At 37.4% G+C, this 19858-nt stretch overlaps 1 protein-coding gene across 1 annotated transcript in view; it reads right to left on the bottom strand.

Annotated features, from left to right (window-relative positions):
• Window positions 1-19858, bottom strand: part of Rpgrip1 (RPGR interacting protein 1) — a 57446-nt gene that overhangs the window by 548 nt on the left and 37040 nt on the right. Inside the window, 4 exon segments of the mRNA XM_053743353.1 lie at window positions 2476-2606; window positions 5168-5252; window positions 6513-6705; window positions 15375-15475. Coding sequence (XP_053599328.1) covers window positions 2476-2606; window positions 5168-5252; window positions 6513-6705; window positions 15375-15475 — 510 coding nt within the window.

Genomic DNA, 19858 nt, shown 5'->3' with positions numbered 1-19858 from the left:
TGATTTCAACCAAAGGCATCAGAAAGTCTCCCTTTGGTTTCTAGGAAGGTGAACCCCATTATTCAAAGAATATATTCAAAAGGGCAAAAATAGGGCAAAGGAGAGTAGTTAAGAGGCTTTTAAAGTATAAGAGGATTTTAAGTATAGTTGCTTATGGGGTGTGGGGAATGATTCAAAACATAAGTAGAGCTGGGGTTGTAGCTCAGTAAAGAGTCTTGCCTCACATGTATAAGGAACTGGGTTTTATTCTCAGCACCACATATAAATAAATAAAATAAAAATCCATTGACAAACTTTTAAAAACGTAAGTAAAATTTTGTTAGTAAATATTGGGATAAGAAGAAAATCAATTTAAAATGGCCATTGTAATTTGAATAACTACAAGTTAGTTAGAAAGTTGTCATCATGAGTTCAAGGATCCCAGGAGACAAAATATAAGTAATGGCATCTGTTGCAAATCTAGATTATATTAAAAATCTGGTCTAGAAACCCAGATTTCAGATTATCTCTACACAGTAGTTCAAACCCTGTGCATGGATTCAACTACCTACTCCCAGAAAGAATATATGGAGAAAAACCAAGGACTAAACCAGAAGAATCTAAACATTTAAAGGAACAGTCCAGGGAAGAAGAACCTACAAAGGAAACAAGGGCCAACCAGCTAGAAAGTGATGATTAATGTCAAAAAAACAAACAAAAGCCAGGTGCAATGGTTCATACCTGTAAGGGCTGGGGATGTCGCTTAGTGGAGAGGTACCCTAGATTCAACCCCCAGTACCAAAAAAAAAAAAAAAAAAGTTTAAAAGCAAAAACCAATACTGGTGTAGCAAAATCAAGAAAGATGAGTGATAAAATCAATTGGAAACTGGATTTGGCAATTAGGAAAAACTGGTGAATGCATTCATAAAGTGCTTGGAATGGAAATAATGGAAGAGTACAGGAGATAAAAGGGATAAACTACTGTGACCTGATCATTTGGCAAATACTTCAAAGAAGTTAAATTTTGAAGTGACAAGGCCAGAAAGAATATTTTTAAAATCAAAGACCAACATGTTTAAAGCCTGAGGAGAAGAGAGGGCATTACTCTTTTAAGTTGGTTTTATTTGTTTTAATGATTAAAAACAAAATTTGAGAAGCACTCATTCATTGGCATGGGAATTTTGAGGTCACAAGAAAAGACTTATGGGAATTTTCCTTGGCACTGAAGTCAAGAAGAGCATGGTTATGTTCAGGGATGAAACAGGTAGAATTAAGTCAGTTGGAAGTGGCTAACAGATGGCCGTTGCCAAGTGCCAGGCACTGTCTAGGCAGCTTATAATCCATTGTTTACTTAAGTGTCCCTTTAATCTTCACAATAACCCTGTGAAATACATTCTACTGCTATTATTCCTGTTTTGAAGTTTAGAAAAGGAGTACAGAGAGGTTAAATGATCATAGTTAGAAAGATACTAAAGGAATACAATGAAGTCTTGTCTACCAGCTAAAGTATGAACTGTAATACTTGATCTGAGGAGTATGCCTAAATATATATATGTGCATGTATATTTATAGATATGTATATGTACATATATGTATATAATCATATATATAATCAGAACAATTTTATATCAATTCAGTAAACACTGTACACAAAATAACAGTAGAATGTGGGCAAGACAAAAAAGTGAATATCACTTGATGACCAGTGGATATAAGGAAAGAAGAGAATTGGAATCTATATGGGATATGTGACTGTACATGATAACACATTAACCAAGAAAGGAATTAGCTACCCTTACAAACCTCATCTGATTAAGAGAGGTCAGAAATTCTGAAGTCTGAATTTTATTGAAATTAATTTGTCTTTAAAAAGTATTCCCTAGTGGCACATATCTGTAATGCTAGTGACTCGGGAGGCTGAGGCAGGAGGATCATGAGTTCAAAGCCAGCCTCAGCAACTCAGTGAGGCCCTGTCTACAAAAAAAAAGGGGTGGGGAGGGAGGTGCAATGGCACACACCTATAATCCCAGCAGCTTGGGAGACAGGCAGAGAAGTTCAAAGCCAGCCTTAGCAAAAGTGAGCAAAGCAACACAATGAGACCCTGTCTTTAAATAAAATACAAAATAGGTCTGGGGATGTGACAGTGGTTACGAGCCCCTGGGTTCAAACCCCAGTACCCAAAAAAAGGTGGGGGGGATGCAGCTCAGTGGTAAAATACCTCTGGTTCCATCCCCAGTAACAAAATAATAAATTAATAAATAATATTCCCTACCTCAGACATTGTAGATTCAAAATAGATTCTAGCTGTAATGAGGTAATATAAGAACTAAAACAACTGAATACTTTTCATGCTGGATCCGGAAATGAAATACAGGTAGCTATGGGGAACTTCAAAGTGATAATGATATACTGGAGGTAAAACAAAAATTATTCAATACTACGATGTTTTCCTTAGAAAATTAGGAACCGAGAAGCACAAAAATTTTTATTACTTACTATCTAACTCTTGCTCTAGAATATCTCTTCCTGATTCAAGGATCTGCCACAGTCCAAGGTATGCATACCCTACTTCTTCACATTCTTTCTTTTCTTCATCCATGGGATCACTCACCACTGTAAACTTTAAACTAAAGGAGGAAAATATCCATTTATCTCAGTACTGCTGATCCCTTTATACTTTAAAAAGGAAATAAAGATAAAAATCATAAGTAATACAGTATATTCTCCCTCAAATCACCTTTCCTTTGCCTCCATTTTACAAGATGACAACAAAGTAAGAAATCAATGCAATTTTGATTAAGTAAAACTACTTATTTTACTACAGGCCCTTAGAAGAGGGAACAAAAATTTTTAAAAAATACAGTTGATCAAATCCCAAAACTATCAAGATAAAATTCCTGGTAAAATGGTTTACAATGTTGAGGGATTTGATGTGGGAAGTATGGATATTAGGAGAAGTTTTCTAAATAAAATTTGGATACCAAACCTGAGCAGAGTAAAGGAAACAGAAGGAATGCAGAATTGGAAAACAAGTATAAAAAAGTACATTCCTTAGATTTCAAGTCTTGAAAGATGATGCTGTAAAGCACATCTTTGTGCTTTGTAGTGCCCCAAAAGCAATGGAGAAGTCATTGACAACTAGTATTATCTTCACTAGCCTAGCAAATGGCATTGAATTCTAGAAACTAGTATAATAATCCCATTAATCTCCTTAGATAAAATTCACTATTTTAACCATTTTACAGTGTTCAGTATGTTTTAGTATAAGCATAATGTGCTACTATCAGCACTAATTCCAGAATGGTCATTACCCCCCAAAAGAAATTATCTTGATTAAGTAGTCACTCCCCATTCTTTCTCCCAGTTCCTGGAAACCACTGATTACTTTTTGTCTCTAGATTTGCTTGAGTTGCTTAGGACATTTCATATTCCTAGTAATTTTTAAAAAGCAAATCTTGTAGCTAATAGTGCTAAGGGAATAGGAGTAATACTAAAAATGCAAGTTCTTAAAGCACAGCTAAACAAAAATCACTCGAAAAGAAGGCATTACTAAAAAGGATACATCCTTAGTAGGGTAAGCAATATTCATTTGTGATTATCACAAATTCTGTATCACTCCTGAGATCTTCAACAGTGCAAAGGGATAATGCTAACTTCCCTACCACAGCTTTCCAGAAAAGAGATGGTAACTGGCATTACTATGAGCCAGGTGCTTTATGTAAACTATGTCATCTCAATTTTATTCTCACAAGAGCCTTGGAATTAGGTAATATTGCAAAGATCACAGAGCTCGCAAGTGAGAGAGGCTTCAAAACCAGACCTGTCAGATTACAAAGCCATTCTACTGTCAGTTATACAATACTGACAAAAAGAAAATCAAAGGCAAAATCAACCAAAATCTAAAATTGAGTAGAAAAGGATTAGCATTGTAACATAATAAAGGAAGAGAATTACAAGAATTCTGAAAAAAGAAAAAAGTAAAGTAAATACTTTTTTTGGTGGGGGGAGGAGGGGTACCAGGGATTGAACTCAGAGGCACTCGACCACTGAGCCACATCCCCAGCCCTATTTTGTATTTTATATAGAGACAAGGTCTCAATGAGTTGCTTAGCTCCTCGCTTTTGCTGATGCTGGCTTTGAACTCACGATCCTCCTGTCTCAGTTGCCAGAGCCACTGGGATTACAGACGTGCGCCACTGTGCCCAGCTAAAAAAATTTGAATTTCAGTCAAACAATTTTTCTTTTTAATATAAGTAAATCCAATACATTTAACCTGGAAACTCTAAAAGTCTCAGATGAAAGGAAAAATAAAGGTTATTGACTTTTCTAAAAATTTAAAGGAGATCTAGAATTTATTTAGTTACAACAAAATTGAAATATTCCTGTAAAAAAGACAAAAGTCTAAGTGTAAAATTAGTATTACCAAGGCACAATATTTGGCAAGCTAGCAACACTTCTCATGTATGAGAAATGAATTAACTTAGAATGTCAAAGCATGCTGTCCATTCCATGTCAATATACAAACAAATTGTGCCACAAAAAGGACTATTAAGGGCTAGTACAGGTGAGAAATAAACTAAACCTATCAGATTAAATAATTGATCAAGTACTCACAAACATCAGCTAGGCTCAAATAGATAAGAAATTCATTAATAGTAAATTAACTTGGCAGGACATGGTGGCACACTCCTGTAATCCCAGTGGCTAGGGAGGCTGAGGCAGGTGGATCAAAAGTTCAAAGCCAGTCTCAGCAACTTAGTGAGAACCTGTATCAAAAAAAAAAAAATAAAAAAGGGCTGGGGATGTGGTTCAGTGGTTAAGCACCCCTGGGTTCAATCCCTGGTACAGAGAAAAAAAAAAAAAAGTAAATTAACAGTAGTACATTCCTATAATTCCAGCAGTTTGGGAGATTGAAGCAGGAGAATCACAAATTCAAGGCCAGCCTGGTCAACTTAGTGAGACCCTGTCTCAAAATAAAGATAAAAATGGGCTAGAGGTATATAGCTCAGTGGTAGAGCATCCCTGGGTTAAATCCCCAGTAACCCCCCCACACACACACACAGACAAAAGAGTAAATTAAGTTGAAAGAAATTGTTAAAATATTCAGTATCAGCACAAAACCAAACTCAGACTCTTAAATTCCTGTTTGAATATCTCCTTGCTTTTAAAGTGGAAAGCTAATGCTTACTGTCTTTGCTCAGGATCCTGTGCATTCAGCATGGCAAAGAGAAATTGCCTTCGGCCTTGTTGTTCTAGTGGGTCCAGGTCTATCACTGTGTTAAAGGTAAGAAAAAAAGCAAAGAATCACATACTGTTGTTATTTGGGCATGAAGACTTTCATAAGTGATATATGTAAAACAGTGACATAAAGCAAAGGTTGGCAAACTAGATCTATGAGCTGGTTCTCTCTCTCTCTTTTTTTGTAAATGAAGTTTGATTTTTAACACAGCTCTGCCCATTTATGTGCATGTGGCTATTTTCTGTTCGTGTTTTGCGGGGGTGATTTTGGTTTTATTTGTTTTGGTGCTGGGGATGGACACCAGCATGTTAATCACATGTTCTTCCCTGAGGTACCCACCCCCCAGCCTTTGTTTGCTTTTGAAACACAATGGCAGTCAAGAGACAGAGACTTATCTGGCCAACAAAGCCTAAACTATTTACCATTTGGTCATTTAAGAAAAAGTTTGTTATAAAAGAAGCCTCATAATCTGAATTGAAAGTTGTTCTATAATATGCCAAAATAAATGTGCTCCCACCACTCCCCAAGCTAGAGAATCCTAGGAGACTGATTCTTAGGGGCATCTGGAGATTCAGGTTTTGTAGTAGGTTCAACTCAGGGCACTTATCTTCCTCCTTATTTTTATATGGGAGTGTTGCAACCTCAGCACACTTTCCAGTCTACCTTTTAGTTTAATATGGTCATGGGATTTAATTCAGACTGTTGTGTTGTATGAGACCTTTGTGAAGGTTGCTTAAAGGGTCAGCTGGGAGGCATTCTTCCTTTCTCCAGCAGTCATTAAGAACCTTGGAGTAACCACAAAGATGGAAGGTTGGTTAGGCTGTGAGATGACAGGAAGACAAAGGTCCAGGCCTCTAATAGTGTTACGCACCTCAGGTTTGCCAGCCCATATCAGAACTTTTGTTATACAAGTGAGAAATCAACTTCTATCTTTTACAATACTAGGTCAGGATATAATAAGAAAATTAATTTTTTAAAAGGAAGAGTATTTAGATACAGTGGCACATGTCTCTAATCACAGCTACTCAGGAGACTAAGGCAGGAGAATGCCAAATTTGAGGCCAGCCTCAGCAGATTAGTGAGACCTTGTCTCAAAATAAAAAAAGAAAAAGGGCTGGGATGTAGCTCAGTGGTAAAGCATCCCTGGGTTCAATCCCCAGTACTGCGAATCATCATCATCATCATAAAAGATAAAATGGCTAGATTCACCTCCATTAGAAATTCAGAGCGGTTCTGACCATCAATCTAAATGTTTGTCAACTTCCCCTACCCCTGACCACAAAGGATGCCTCACCCTTGCTAAAGTGGAAGTGGATTTCTTCTCCTTCCCTCGGTTTCCTCAGGGACACTGGAGTCTCTGTCTCAGACAAGGGTAGATCGTAGAATCTATACTCCACATACACCTGCTTTATGTTCTCATCAGACATCACTTCAGCCTCTGGGTAGAAGGTCAGTGAGACTATTTCAATGCACATCTTCTCTGAATCCTAATAAGGAAAATATGATTTATTTCCTATAGGTTACTGAGGCTCCAAGTGTTTATACTCCATCAAATGAACACATTACTACTTAGAAATCAATCACAGACATAGTCTAACATTTTACTCCCTGAGAACCAATTCATAGGTTAAAACTGTCACCAAGAGACACTTTGAATTGTTCACAGCTAACCGACGGGAAATTGGTAAGGAGAATTCAGCAGTTCTATCTTCCAGTCAAATTTCTCCAGATCATCCTTTCTGGGCCATCTCCACATACAGAAAGAATCAAGATGATTTCTGAAGAGAGAGATTTTTTCCAACTTCAATGAAAACCAATCCAACTGTCTGCTAAGAATAGGACATACAAGACCTGCCCACTGATCCTGGAGATGTAGTAGCTCCCTCAGTCACAACAAGAGCTTCCCAATGATTCTTTTGTCTACCTATGTGCATGCCACAGAGGAGGCCACCAGACTCCCTGACCCTCCCATAGTTACTCCAATACTTTCAACTCCAATTCAGGATTGCTGTCTTCTCTTTTGACTATCCCTCTGTTCATGCTGGCATAAGGGGTGCCAGGAGGACAGCGGGCAAATCTCCAGTTTCCAGAAGTAGACCAAGGTCAACATGAGTCCCTCTTTCCACAGTGTAGCAGGAAGCCATTGTCAACAGAGTGGTGTCCTGCCAACAATTGTTCCCTTTTATCTGTGAGCACCCTGTTTCTTTCCTCTAGGTTATCAGAACAATGCCCACCCTTCCCCAACTTAGCTTTTCTTCTCTTAGAAAGCAAGTGGAGCATCTGTGACTTCTAAGAAATTCAGCAAGCAGTACCTTCCGACCATTCTGTATCAGAGTCATCTAGGATACTTTTAAAAAATAAAGACATCTGGTGCTTTCCTCTCAATAACCCCCATATGATCCTCCCACAAGCCCCATCAAGCTAACCCCTAACTCAACACACGTTTTCCAAAACATGGGTTTTGGCATTTTCATGAATTAGCTTAATGAGTTTCACTAGTAATTTTTTAAATGAAAGTAAAATATAGGATATGATGGGATAGGAAAGGATAGGATAGGATAGGATAGGATAGAATAGAATAGAATAGAATAGAATAGAATAGAATAGAATAGAATAGAATAATGACAATGCATGGCAAATGGTAAGGATAAGGCTTGTTTCTTGAAAATTTTATTTATATATGAGTTTACTGGACAAATGGAGAAATACATTTTTCATAGTGAGAGACATAAGAAAAGTACAAAGGTCACTATTAAGTCAGACTGCTTAAGGTGTCTCCTAGGAATGTACATTTAACTTTTAAATATTTAGGTGTAATTTACATAATATAAAATGAAAAGAACTTAAATGTATAGGGTCTTTTGTTGTTGTTGTTGTATATTTTGATACTGGGGATTGAACCCAGGGGTGCTTAACCACTGAGCCACATCCCCAGCCCTATTTTGTTATTTTATATAGAGACAAAAGTTTCTTTTTTTCCTTTTTTGCAGTGCTGGGGATTGAAGCCAGGGTCTTGTGCTTACAAGGCAGGCACTCTACCAACTGAGCTATATCCCCAGCCCCCTAGAGACAGAGTTTCACTGAGTTGCTAAATGCCTTGCTAAATTGCTGAGACTGTCTTTCAACTCATGATTCTCTGGCCTTAGGCTGCTGGGATTACAGGCCTGCACCACTATGCCAGGTTTAAATGTAGTTCTGACAAATGTATGCAATTGTGTAATCAACACCTGACTCAAGATATAGAAAATTACTGTCATCCCAGAAAGCTCTCTTATGATTCTTTTCAATTATTTTATTTTTAGTAACTTACCATTTATTCAGTACTCACTTAGTATGAGGGAATGATACCAAAAGCATGAATGAATATTTTATAACAAAACCTTGACCCCTTTTTTAAAAACTCAGTGTTTATCATATGTCTTACATTATGCTAGATTTTTTTTTTTTTCAGTGTAGGATCATATTCATTGGAACTTTATCTGTGGAAATTCTTGAAGGCCTGGCTGTAAGTAATTTCTTCAACAGAGGATTTGCCTTTTGTTTCTGCCAGGTAACTGAGGTACATCTTATGTGGGACACTTTAATTCCCAGCTTGAGGCTTTCAGACACTGGTTATGTAAATTTGGTGGAAAACCCCATTCGAAGGCTTCCTCCTGGTTATAAATTCTCAAAGGAGTTTGTTTGTTTTTTTATACCAGGAATTGAACTCAGGGGCACTCGATCACTGAGCCACATCCCCAGCCCTATTTTGCATTTTATTTAGAGACAGGGTCTCATTGAGTTGCTTATGGCCTTGCTAAATTGCTAAGGCTGGCTTTGAACTCATGATCCTCCTGCCTTAGCTTCCCAAGTCACTGGGATGACAGATGTGCCCAAAGGCACCTGGTTCTTTCTTTTTTCCTTTCTTTCCTTTTTTCTCCATACTGGGTATATAACTCAGGATCTCATGCATAGTGGGCAAATGTTTTACTATTGAGCTACATCACCAACTCATCAAAGGAGATATTTTTCTTTGTTTACCTATAGCCAGAGTCAAAACTGGTAAGTTTCTTTGTGTCACTTTATATGGGGCAGGTTTATTATAATTTCCCCACACATAAAATTATGTTGAAGTTGTGAACTCTATGCTGTAGTCTCAATAAATGTTAAGCTGAATTTCTTAAGGTGTAACTGAGGAATAGGTATCTTATAAATGAATAGCTTTTGATCAAGTAAATTTTGGAAAATCAAAACAAATTTTTCAAGTTTCTTTAAAAGCACTGATAACCATTCCAATGCTAACATGCATGGGGATGATTTTAGACAGTGATACAGAGGTCATTTTTTCTAGATTTGAAATTTTCAAATTACTTTTGGTACCTTCCCTGATAAACACTATCAGTCCATTAAAACTGAGAATACTGTCATGCCTGGGGGCACACACTTGTAATCCCAGAGGCCTAGGAAACTGAGGTACAAGGCCAGCCTCAGCAACTTGGCAAGGCCCTAAACAATTTGATGAAACCCTGTCTCAAAATAAAATATAAAAAAGGGCTGAGGATATAGCTTAGTGGTAAAGCTCCCCTGGGTTCAATCCCCAGTACCAAAACAAACAAATAACAACCAAAAAACCAGTAATTCCACCTCTAGAAATCTACCTTACAAAAATACTTGCAAAGTATGCAAAGATACTTTTTGTTCATTGCAGTTTTATTTATACACACACACACACACACACACACACACACACACACACACATTTTTTAGTTGTTGATGAAACTTTATTTATTTATATGTGGTGCTGAGAATCGAACTCTGTGTCTTACACGTTAGGCAAGTGCTCTATCACTGAGCCACAACCTCAGCCCCCGTCTTATTTTTACTATCAAGAGAGTGAACACAACCTAATAGTAAATGGTTGAACAAATTTATTCTATAGAGTAGTATGCACTCATTAAAAGGAACTATGTACATCTCTATATATTGACACTGAAATAGGTGTAAGACAGATTGAAGGTGATTAAAAGGAGGCAATATATAGTATGATTACACAAACATATATACATACACGCACATTATGCAAGTTAAGTGTAGATGCGTGTTCATTAAATGGGTATAAACCAGACTATTAATAAGGACAATCCCTAAGAAGCAATAGTTGGGAGTGGGGGATCTGATCAAGTAAATTGGGTAACAAAACTTTGTCCTTTATACATCTCTATATTTTAATTTTAATAAGACAGTCACATTACTTTTAATGTTGAAATTATATTTATAAATAAATGTATTATATATATATATATTTTTATGTTAAATGTCAATTTGGTAGTGATGAGTAGTTAAGGGTCATGATGACAGCAACTATTTCAAGAGTAGAAGATGACAGCAACTATTTCAAGAGTAGAAGGGACAATCTATAGTCCCAAAGAGAAAAGATAAGAGTATAATGAGTCAAAAAACAAAACAACAAACAAAAATCACAAGCAGGAGAAAGGACTTGGGATAAGACTTTCACGTTAACCTCTCTAGTCTCTCATTTCTATCTCTTTGCCTTTGACAAGGGATCATCATTTCCTTTTGAATGTCTATTGCCTATCTTCTGTGGCCTTGCCTCTTTCTGTCCTTCTCCCTTCTTTCTGCCCACCCCTTGTTCTCCTCAGTTGACCTCCCTTGCTCTGCTCACCCCTTGACCACGGGGTGTCCCAAGATTCTGCCTTTGACCTCATCTCTCTCCCCAGGCTTTTCTGAGCAATTTTATCTACTGCCAGGCTAGCCCACACTAGGCTGATATTGCCCAGATCCCTCCATCTCAGCTACATCCCCTGAGCTCCAGACCTACAGATCCACGTCCATGAAAACATCCTGCCTAGATGTCTCGTGGTTACCTCAGGCCCCACATAATTGCTTTCATGAAACATCTCCTTCTATACCTGTCAGCAAGATACCACTGCCAAACTTCTTACTGACATCACCGTCCATACAGGCCAACAAGCCTGGAAATTGGTTGTCAATGTAGATAACCTCCATCTCCCTTACTTGGCCCTACTCTGTACCTACCTACAATTATTAAATCCTGTTAAATCATTTATTTGGAACCAGGTGCAGTGGCATGTGCCTGCATCCCAGATACACAGGATGTTGAGGCAGAAAGATTCCAAGTTCTAGGCCAGTCTCAGCAATTTACCAAGACCCTGCTCAAAATAAAAAAATAAAAAGGTTTGGAGCTGTAACTCAGTGGTAAAGTGTCCCTGGGTTCAATCCCCAATATCAAAACAACAACAAAATTCTTATGTGTGGGCTTTTCATGATCCCCGCTATCTCAACATGCTGTGTCATTTTTAGTCTGTCTGCTCTTAAATTCATTCCTCCCCTCCCCCTCTTCTTTATATATCTGGGGCTGACTCCTGCACATTACATTTTCCAGGTTACTTGGCCAATAGGTTAGGTTAACCAGAGGAAGTGTCAGGAGACTGATGGGCAGGAGTAAGGAAAAACTAGGAAATTCCCCCACCTTAGGTAACAGCTACACTTTCCCCCATGCATCTGCTTCTTCTATCTGAAAGCCCTTCCTTCCTCAAGCCCTGCCATGTCAGGGAATCCTTGCCACGCCATTGGATCCTATTAGATGGTTCCTGCTCCTAGGTTGTGTTATGTCTCCTATTGGGAAAAAAAGGGGGTTAAACTAAATAAAGTTTACATAGTACCTCCCACTAACTTTTTTTTTTTTTTTTTTTTTTTTGCTACTGCTTACAAAAATCTACAATTATTTCAAAATAAAAAAGTTCTTTAAAGTGTGGTGGTGAATGCCTATAATCCCAACAACTCAGGAGGTTGAGCAGGAGGATCCCAAGTTCGAGGCCAGTCAGCCTTAGCAACTTAGTGAGGCCCTAAGCAACTTAACAAGACCCTGTCTCAAAATAAAACTAAAAAGGAGAAAGGGCTGGGGATGTGGCTCAGTGATTAAGCACTGGATTCAATCCCTGATTCAAAAACAAACAAAAAAATCCTCATAAAAAATTCCCAACTCAAATTCATGGTTTCCTCTTCAGGAAGTCTTTCTCCTGATGCTAGGAGTCAATCTCCTGCTCTGAGGGAACCACAGGAAGCATTTCCCTCCTCTCTTTACAGCTCCTAATAAGAAGGGAGCCCATTATACCCATTTGCTTTAAGACCTCAGATTGCCTAGTGATTAAGCACCCCTGGGTTCAATCCCAAGTACCAAAAATACATAAATAAATTAGTTAATTAATTTTAAAATAGGGCTGGGATGTACTCAGTGGTAAAGCACCCCAGGGTTCAATCTCCAATATGAAAAGAAAAATCAGATAAATCCAAACACAAGTAAAAAAAAAAAAAAAAAAGACCTCAAATTTCTGTCTCTTTAACAGTAGCATATATTGAGAAAATCTAATTTATTCTCTTCGTCTCTTAATTGCAGGTGTGAAGAATGTCCTAAGCCCTTGTATATGCTGACTAGTTAACTATAACTACTCTGCTCCCTGGCAAAATTAGCTAGCACAGCAGAAATAGTAAGCTAAAGGGTATTATCTTTCTGTCACCAACCCTCTGTAACCAATTGTGTTCTGTCAGCAAGTTCAAATGAGTTAGTATATATACAGAGGTATATATATAAATTATATATATTTTGTGTGTGTGCGTGATGTGCTGGGGATTGAACCTAGGGCTCGAAACCCTAGGCAAGTCTCAAGTACTTTACCACTGAGCTCGATGCCCAGTCCAATCATATACTTTTTTTTGCTGGGATTACAGGCATGCATAACCACACCCAGGCACCTGAGATTTCTTAAAGGGAGGTAAGTACAAAGGGCCTTTAGAACACTTGTGCTGATAAACAGAACTACCTGGGGATAGACAGCCAAAGTGCACAAAGTTTTGTAGTTGGTGGTTAAGCAACCTGGGTTCAGGTCCCAGTACCAAAAAAAAAAAAAAGAAGAAGAAAAAAGAAAAAAAAAGTTCAGTAAAGAAATTTAACCAATTTGTCATATTGTATTTTTAAGTCTAGTGACTAATTCTTTCTCCCCATTTCAATATCCTTTATTTTCCTGAAATTCCTCAACACAAATTCTGACTTCCAAACAAGTGTATGAAAGCAACAACTCCCCTTTTCTGAATTCTTACATACCTTAAATTTTTTTGGGGTGCTGGGGATCGCTATCTCCCCAGCCCCAATTTTTTTTTAATTTATTTTTTTACTGTAAACAAATGGGATACATGTTGTTTCTCTGTTTGTACATGGCGTAAAGGCATACCATTTGTGTAATCATAAATTTACATAGGGTAATGTTGTTTGATTCATTTTGTTATTTTTTTCCCTTCCCCCCACCTCTCCCACCCCTCTTTTCCCTCTATACAGTCCTTCCTTCCTTCATTCTTACCACCCTCCTTAACCCTAACCCTAAACCTAACCTTAACCCTAACGCTAACCCCTCCCACCCCCCATCATATCTTAACTTTTAATCAACATAATTCATTCACTTGATTCTATTCTAGGTCATCCTACCTTTTTTTTTTTTTTTTTTTTTGGTACCAGGGATTGAACCCAGAGGTGCTCAACCACTGAGCCACATCTCCAGCTCTTTTTATTTTGAGACAGGGTCTCACTAAGTTGCTTAGGGCCTCCCTAAGTTGCTTAGGTTGGCTTTGAACTTACAATCCTCCCGCTTCAGCCTCCTGAGCAGCTGGGACTAAAAGTGTGCATCACCACACCTGTCTCCACTACATCCTTAAAGTTTCTAACAAGGTTCATAATCTCAATTAGATCTTTTTTTTTGCTTTTTTTTTTTTTGCGGTACTGGGGATCGAACCCAGGCCTTGTGCTTGCGAGCCAAGCACTCTACCAGCTGAGCTATCTCCCCAGCCCTTCTATTAGATCTTTTTTTTTTTTTTTTCTATTAGATCTTAATTTTTCATTCAACAAATATTTATCAACCACCTGCAAAGGTGCCAGATAGCAGTGAGTGGCTCAAAAAAGATTGTTTTCTACATCATTTGTAATCCTATACGATTCTAATACAATGATTTTTTAATATGCTTGTTACTATTTATTAATATAAATGTATGTCCTACATACATGTATGTGATTGACTTCCAATTTATAACTTTTTGGTTTTAGATGGTGTGAAAATAATATATATTCAGTAGAAACTGTACTTTGAATTTTGAATGTTGATCTTTTCCCAGACTAGTGACACACACTTTGATACGCTCTCCTGACATTCAGCAGTGGCAGTGAGCTGCTGCTCCTAGTCAGCTGTGCAATCACAAGAGTACACAATCTACTCATATTTGGTAGGTTAGGGGCATTAAATGCATTTTTGACTTGTGATATTTTAAGTTTATAATGGGTTGGAGACATAGTCCCTTCATAAATTGAGGAGCATCTATAGTTCCAAAAAAGATTTGAGGCCGAAATGTTTAATATTTATAGTTAGAGTAAAAAAATAACAAAAATTGGGCTGGGGAGATAGCTCAGCTGGCAGAGTGCTTGCCTCGCAAGCATAAGGCCCCGAGTTCAATCCCCAGTACCGCAAAAAAAAATAATAATAATAATAACAAAAATTAGCTGATGTGGTGGCGTATGGCTGTAATCCCAGCTGCTCAGGAGGCTGAGGCAGGAGGATCACAAATTCAAAGCCAGCCTCAGCAACTTAGGTCCTAAGCAATTCAGTGAAACCCCATCTCTAAATAAAATATAAAAAAGGACTGGGGATGTGGCTCAGTGGTAAAGCACCACTGGGTTCAATTCACAGTACCAAAAAACAAAAATGGCAAAAATTGAATGATCTGTCTGAACTCTACCCCAAAGAATCCTTTCCTTTATACATCCCAAAGTAATGCTGCTCACCTTACAAGGATTTAAAGACAAGGGCATCGATGGAGCTGGGCATCAATCACAGTATAAAGTGAAGGGTATAAGAACAAGAAGTAGGCAAGGATACAAACAGGAGAGAGAACTGTTGAAGTGAGTCCTCATTCACACCAAACCAAACTGAATCAACAGACTTCCATTATTGTGTAATGAACATTTAACTAAATAACTTGCATTTCCCCTCAAGTTCATTTAAATTGAATTTGAAGTTCTAATATGTGGCTACTAAGCACACTGTCATTATTTACAGTCCTGTGTCATACACATTGATTATTCCAGTGTACTTACTGTCTTAGGGCATTTCTGAGATATGGGTGTCACTATGATGTCATCACTGTCTGTAGTTTGTGCTTCGCTGATTTCAGAAGCTTGTTCACAGGATTCTTGATCTGCTAGAGAACAGGCTGAAGTTACATAACTATTTCAAAGCACTCTGTCTAGCCCAAGGAAAGAGCCAGTACCCACATCTCTGATCCCTTATCTGACCACTAGACCTAAGAGTTTAGACTTTTACTTCATTAAGAATCAAATCCTATTTTTCAAACATTCACGTATTCAGAAGCTTGCCAACGCAAGGCTCACATCTGAAAAAAAAAAAGGAAAGAAGGAAGAACAAAAACAAGAGAGCAATGGAGGGAGGAAAGAGTAAGGAAGGCAGAAAGGAGTGCAGGAAGGAAGGAAATAAGGCAGGCAGGCACCCAGAAAAGCAGGAGGAGTGGGGGTCCTGTAGGGCCTGAAGAAAATTACCAAGTTGAGGAAAAGTAGTGGAAATCAAGTGTGACAACTATATTTTTCAAAGATGGCCTCAAAATGATATTTTCCTTCCTGCTCTTCTCACAGTTTTATCTCCATACACCTGTTGTGTGACGAGATCTGTGTCCTTCCCCTTCAACTGAGGGGAATCTTTGTGACTGCCTCAACCAAAGAGTATGATAGGAGTAATGCTGTGACCTCTAAGATGTGGCCCCTTACCCTCTCAGGGGTCTCACAGTTGGAAGCGGGCAAGCAAGCCATGTGGAAACTCAAGCAATTGAAAGGGCCTGTGTGGAGAGGAGCTGGGACCCCAAGACCCTAGCCACTGCTAAGCTCCCAAATGAAAATCAGGGTACTGTTGTTTTCAGTCACTAAGTTTTAGGGAGAACTGTTACATGATGGTAGGTAACTAGAAGAGAGAAAGGCTGTTTCGTGCCTAAAACTTCCACGTTCTGGGTTGTCTGCTCTACAGAAGTCTCACAAGGAAAAGGTCTGAGATGACATGGGGCAGCAAAAGCAAAGTCTGCTAAGGGGCACAAAGCTTTGGCTTTCAATTTCCATTCCTTTTCTTAGTGGCCTTTATCTAACAACTTTGCAGATCTTTGTCTAAAAGATTAAAAAAAACTCTTTTTCAACAACTACAGAATCTTGCCTCTGACATGCCTATCTGGACATGTGAAACCAGGTAGATTTTAGCTTCTTGTATCAATTAACTGAAGCTCTTATTTTCTGAAATTCATGGAGAAGACTGACATTAAAACAATAACAATTTGGCATCTACAGAAATGGTGTTCTAATTGGTTACAAGAAATAGCTGACTGTAAATAGTATATGATTTTTAATTACCTCCTATCCCATATCTCACATGTTAAATACAGAGAAAAAAAAAAAAAACACAGTGGTTTTAGGTCCGACGCAAATCAATACCTGAGTTCTTTTCTTATTCATACACTTTAATTCCTTTGTCTGTCTAATTGCTCTGGCTAGAGTTTCAGGACGATGTTGAATAGAAGTGATGATAGAGGGCATCCCTGTCTTGTTCTAGTTTTAGAGGGAATGCTTTCAGTTTTTCCTCCATGTTAGAATGATGTTGGTCTTGGGCTTAGCATAGATAGCTTTTACAGTGTTGAGGTATGGTCTACTGTCCCTAGTTTTCTAGTGTTTTGAACATGAAGGTGCTGTATTTTGTCCAAAATCCCTTTTTCTGAATCTATTGAGATGATCACATGATTCTTGTCTTAAGTCTATGATGTGAATGAATTACGTTTTTTGATTTCCGTATATTGAAACCAACCCTGCATCCCTGGAGAGAACCCCACTTGATCATGATGCCTATTCTTTTATCGTTTTAACATGTTTTTGTATTCAATTTGCCAGAATTTTATTGAGAATTTTTTGCATCTGTGTTCATGAGGGATATTGGTCTGAGATTTTCTTTCCTTGATGTGTCTTTGTCTGTTTTTGGTATCAGGGTGATATTAGCCTCATAGAATGAGTTTGGAAGGGTTCCCTCCTTTTCTATTTCATGTAATAATTTGAAGAGTATTGGTGTTAATTCTTCTTTGAAGGTCTTGTAGAACTCACTGAGATTCTGTCTGGTCCTGGGCTTTTCTTGGTTGGTAGGCTTTTGATGGAGTCTTCTATTTCATTGAAATTGATCTGCTTAAATTGTGTATGTCCTCTTGATTCAGTTTGGGTAGGTCATATGTCTCTAGAAATTTGCCATTGTCATCATGATTCTCTATTTTATTGGAGTATATTTTATTGGAGTAACTTTCAAAATAGTTTCTAATTTTATTCTGTATTTCAGTAGTGTCCATAGTGACTTTTTCCCTTTTTCATCACATATTTCATAATTTGAGTTTTCTCCTTCTTTTTCTTCATTAGCATGGCTGTGTTTATCCATTTTATTTATTTTTTCAAAGAACCAACTTTTTGTTTTGTCAGCTTTTTGAATTGTTTATTTTGCTTCGATTTCACTGACTTCGAATCTGATTTTAATTATGACCTGTCTTCTACTGCTTTTGGTGTTGATTTGCTTTTCTTTTTCTAGGGTTTTGAGATGTAACGTTAGGTCATTTATTTGTTGGCTTTCTATTCTTTTAATGAATGAGCTCAAGTGCAATGAACTTTTCTCTTAGCACTGCCTTCATAGTGTTCCAGAGATTTTCGTATGTTTTATTGATCTTTTCATTTGCCTCTAAGCATTTTTTTAATTTCATCCCCAATATCTTCTGCTATCCATTCATCATTCAACGGTGTATAATTTAGTCTCCAGGTGTTAGAGTAGCTTCTATTTTTTATTTTATCCTTGGTTTCATTCCATTATGATCTGATAGACTACAGGGTAGTATCTCCATTTTTTTGTATTTGCTAAAAGTTGCTTTGTGGCATAAGATATGGTCTATTTTAGAGAAGGATCCATGTGCTGCTGAGAAGTGTATTTCCTTGTGATGAATTAATCTATCTATGTCCATTAAGTTCAAATTATTGATTGTATTACTTAGTTCTATGGTTTCTTTATTTAGTTTTTGTTTAGAAGATACATCCAGTAGTGAGAGAGGTGTGTTAAAAAGTCAGGTGTGTTGTGGTCTATTTGGTTCTTGAAATTAAGAAGGATTTGTTTGATGTACATAGATGCTCCATTGTTTGGGGCATAAATATTTACAATTATTATGTCTTCTTGATGTATAATTCCCCTAAGCAGTATGAAATGTCCTTCTTTGTACCTTCTGACTAACTTTGGCTTGACGTTCACTTTATCTGACATGAGGATGGAAACCCCTGCTTGTTTGCATGGTCCATATGAGGGATGTTTTTTCTCATCCTTTCACTTTAGTCTGTGGATGTCTTTGCCTATGAGGTGCACCTCTTAGAGACAGCATATTGTTGGGTATTGTTCTTTAATCTGACAACCTATGTCTTTTTATTGATGAATTTAGGCCATCAGGGTTATTAATGAGATATTGAGATATTGGTTTATTTCTGGTTTTTAATTTGCCTTCATTTCTCCTGATTGACTATTCATTTAGTGTATTCATTTCTTCCTTTGCTGGTTTTCATTGTTTTTTGTTTTATTTTTTTCATTTCCTCCTCATGGAATATTTTGCTAAAAGTGTTCTGTAGTGCAGGCTTTCTAGTTTTGAATTCTTTTAACTTTTATTTATCAGGGAAGGTTTTTATTTCATCTTTAAATCTGAAGCTTAATGTTGCTGGATATAAAATTCTTGGTCGGTGGCTGGGGTTGTGGCTCAATGGTAGAGTACTTGCATAGCATGTGTGAGGTAATGGATTTGATTCTCTGCACAGCACATAAATAAATAAATAAAATAAAGGTCCATCAACAACTAAAAAATGATATATTTAAAGAATTTTTTTTAAAATTCTTGGTTGCCATCCATTTTCTTTCAGAGTTTGGCATATGTTGTTCAGCACCTCTTAGCTTTGAGGGTCTGGGTTGAGAAATCAGCTAACATCTGAATTGGTTTCCCCCTCTATGTAATCTGATACTTTTCTCTTAAGGCCTTTAACATCTATCCTTATTCTGTATGCTAGGTATTTTTACTGTAATGTGCCTTGGGTTGGGATTGTGGCTCAATGGTAGAGCGCTCATCTGGCAGGTGTGAGGCCCTGGGTTAGATGCTTAGAACCACACAAAAATAAAGGTATTATGTCCACCCACAACTAAAACAAAATATTTTGGAAAAAAATAATGTGCCTTGGTGTGGATCTGGTGTAAATTTTGAACATTTGGGGTTCTGGTAAGCCTCTTGTATTTGATTTTCCATTTCATTCTTCAGGTTTGAGAAATTTTCTGAAATTATTTCATTGAAAAGACTGTGCATTTATTTGATTTGCATCTCTGTGCTTTCCTCTATCCCAATAAATCTTAAATCTGGTCTTTTTTTTTTTTTGTGGTGCTGGGAATTGAACCCAGAAAATCTTAGTTTTAAGGCAGTGTACTTCATATTTTCCTTTTTTTTTTTTTTTTTTCAGTTCTGGGAATTGAACTCAGAAGC

The sequence above is a fragment of the Sciurus carolinensis genome, chromosome 2 (assembly GCF_902686445.1).
Source record: "Sciurus carolinensis chromosome 2, mSciCar1.2, whole genome shotgun sequence".
Taxonomy (NCBI): Eukaryota; Metazoa; Chordata; class Mammalia; order Rodentia; family Sciuridae; genus Sciurus; species Sciurus carolinensis.
This window is presented reverse-complemented; position numbering and strand designations above follow the sequence as displayed.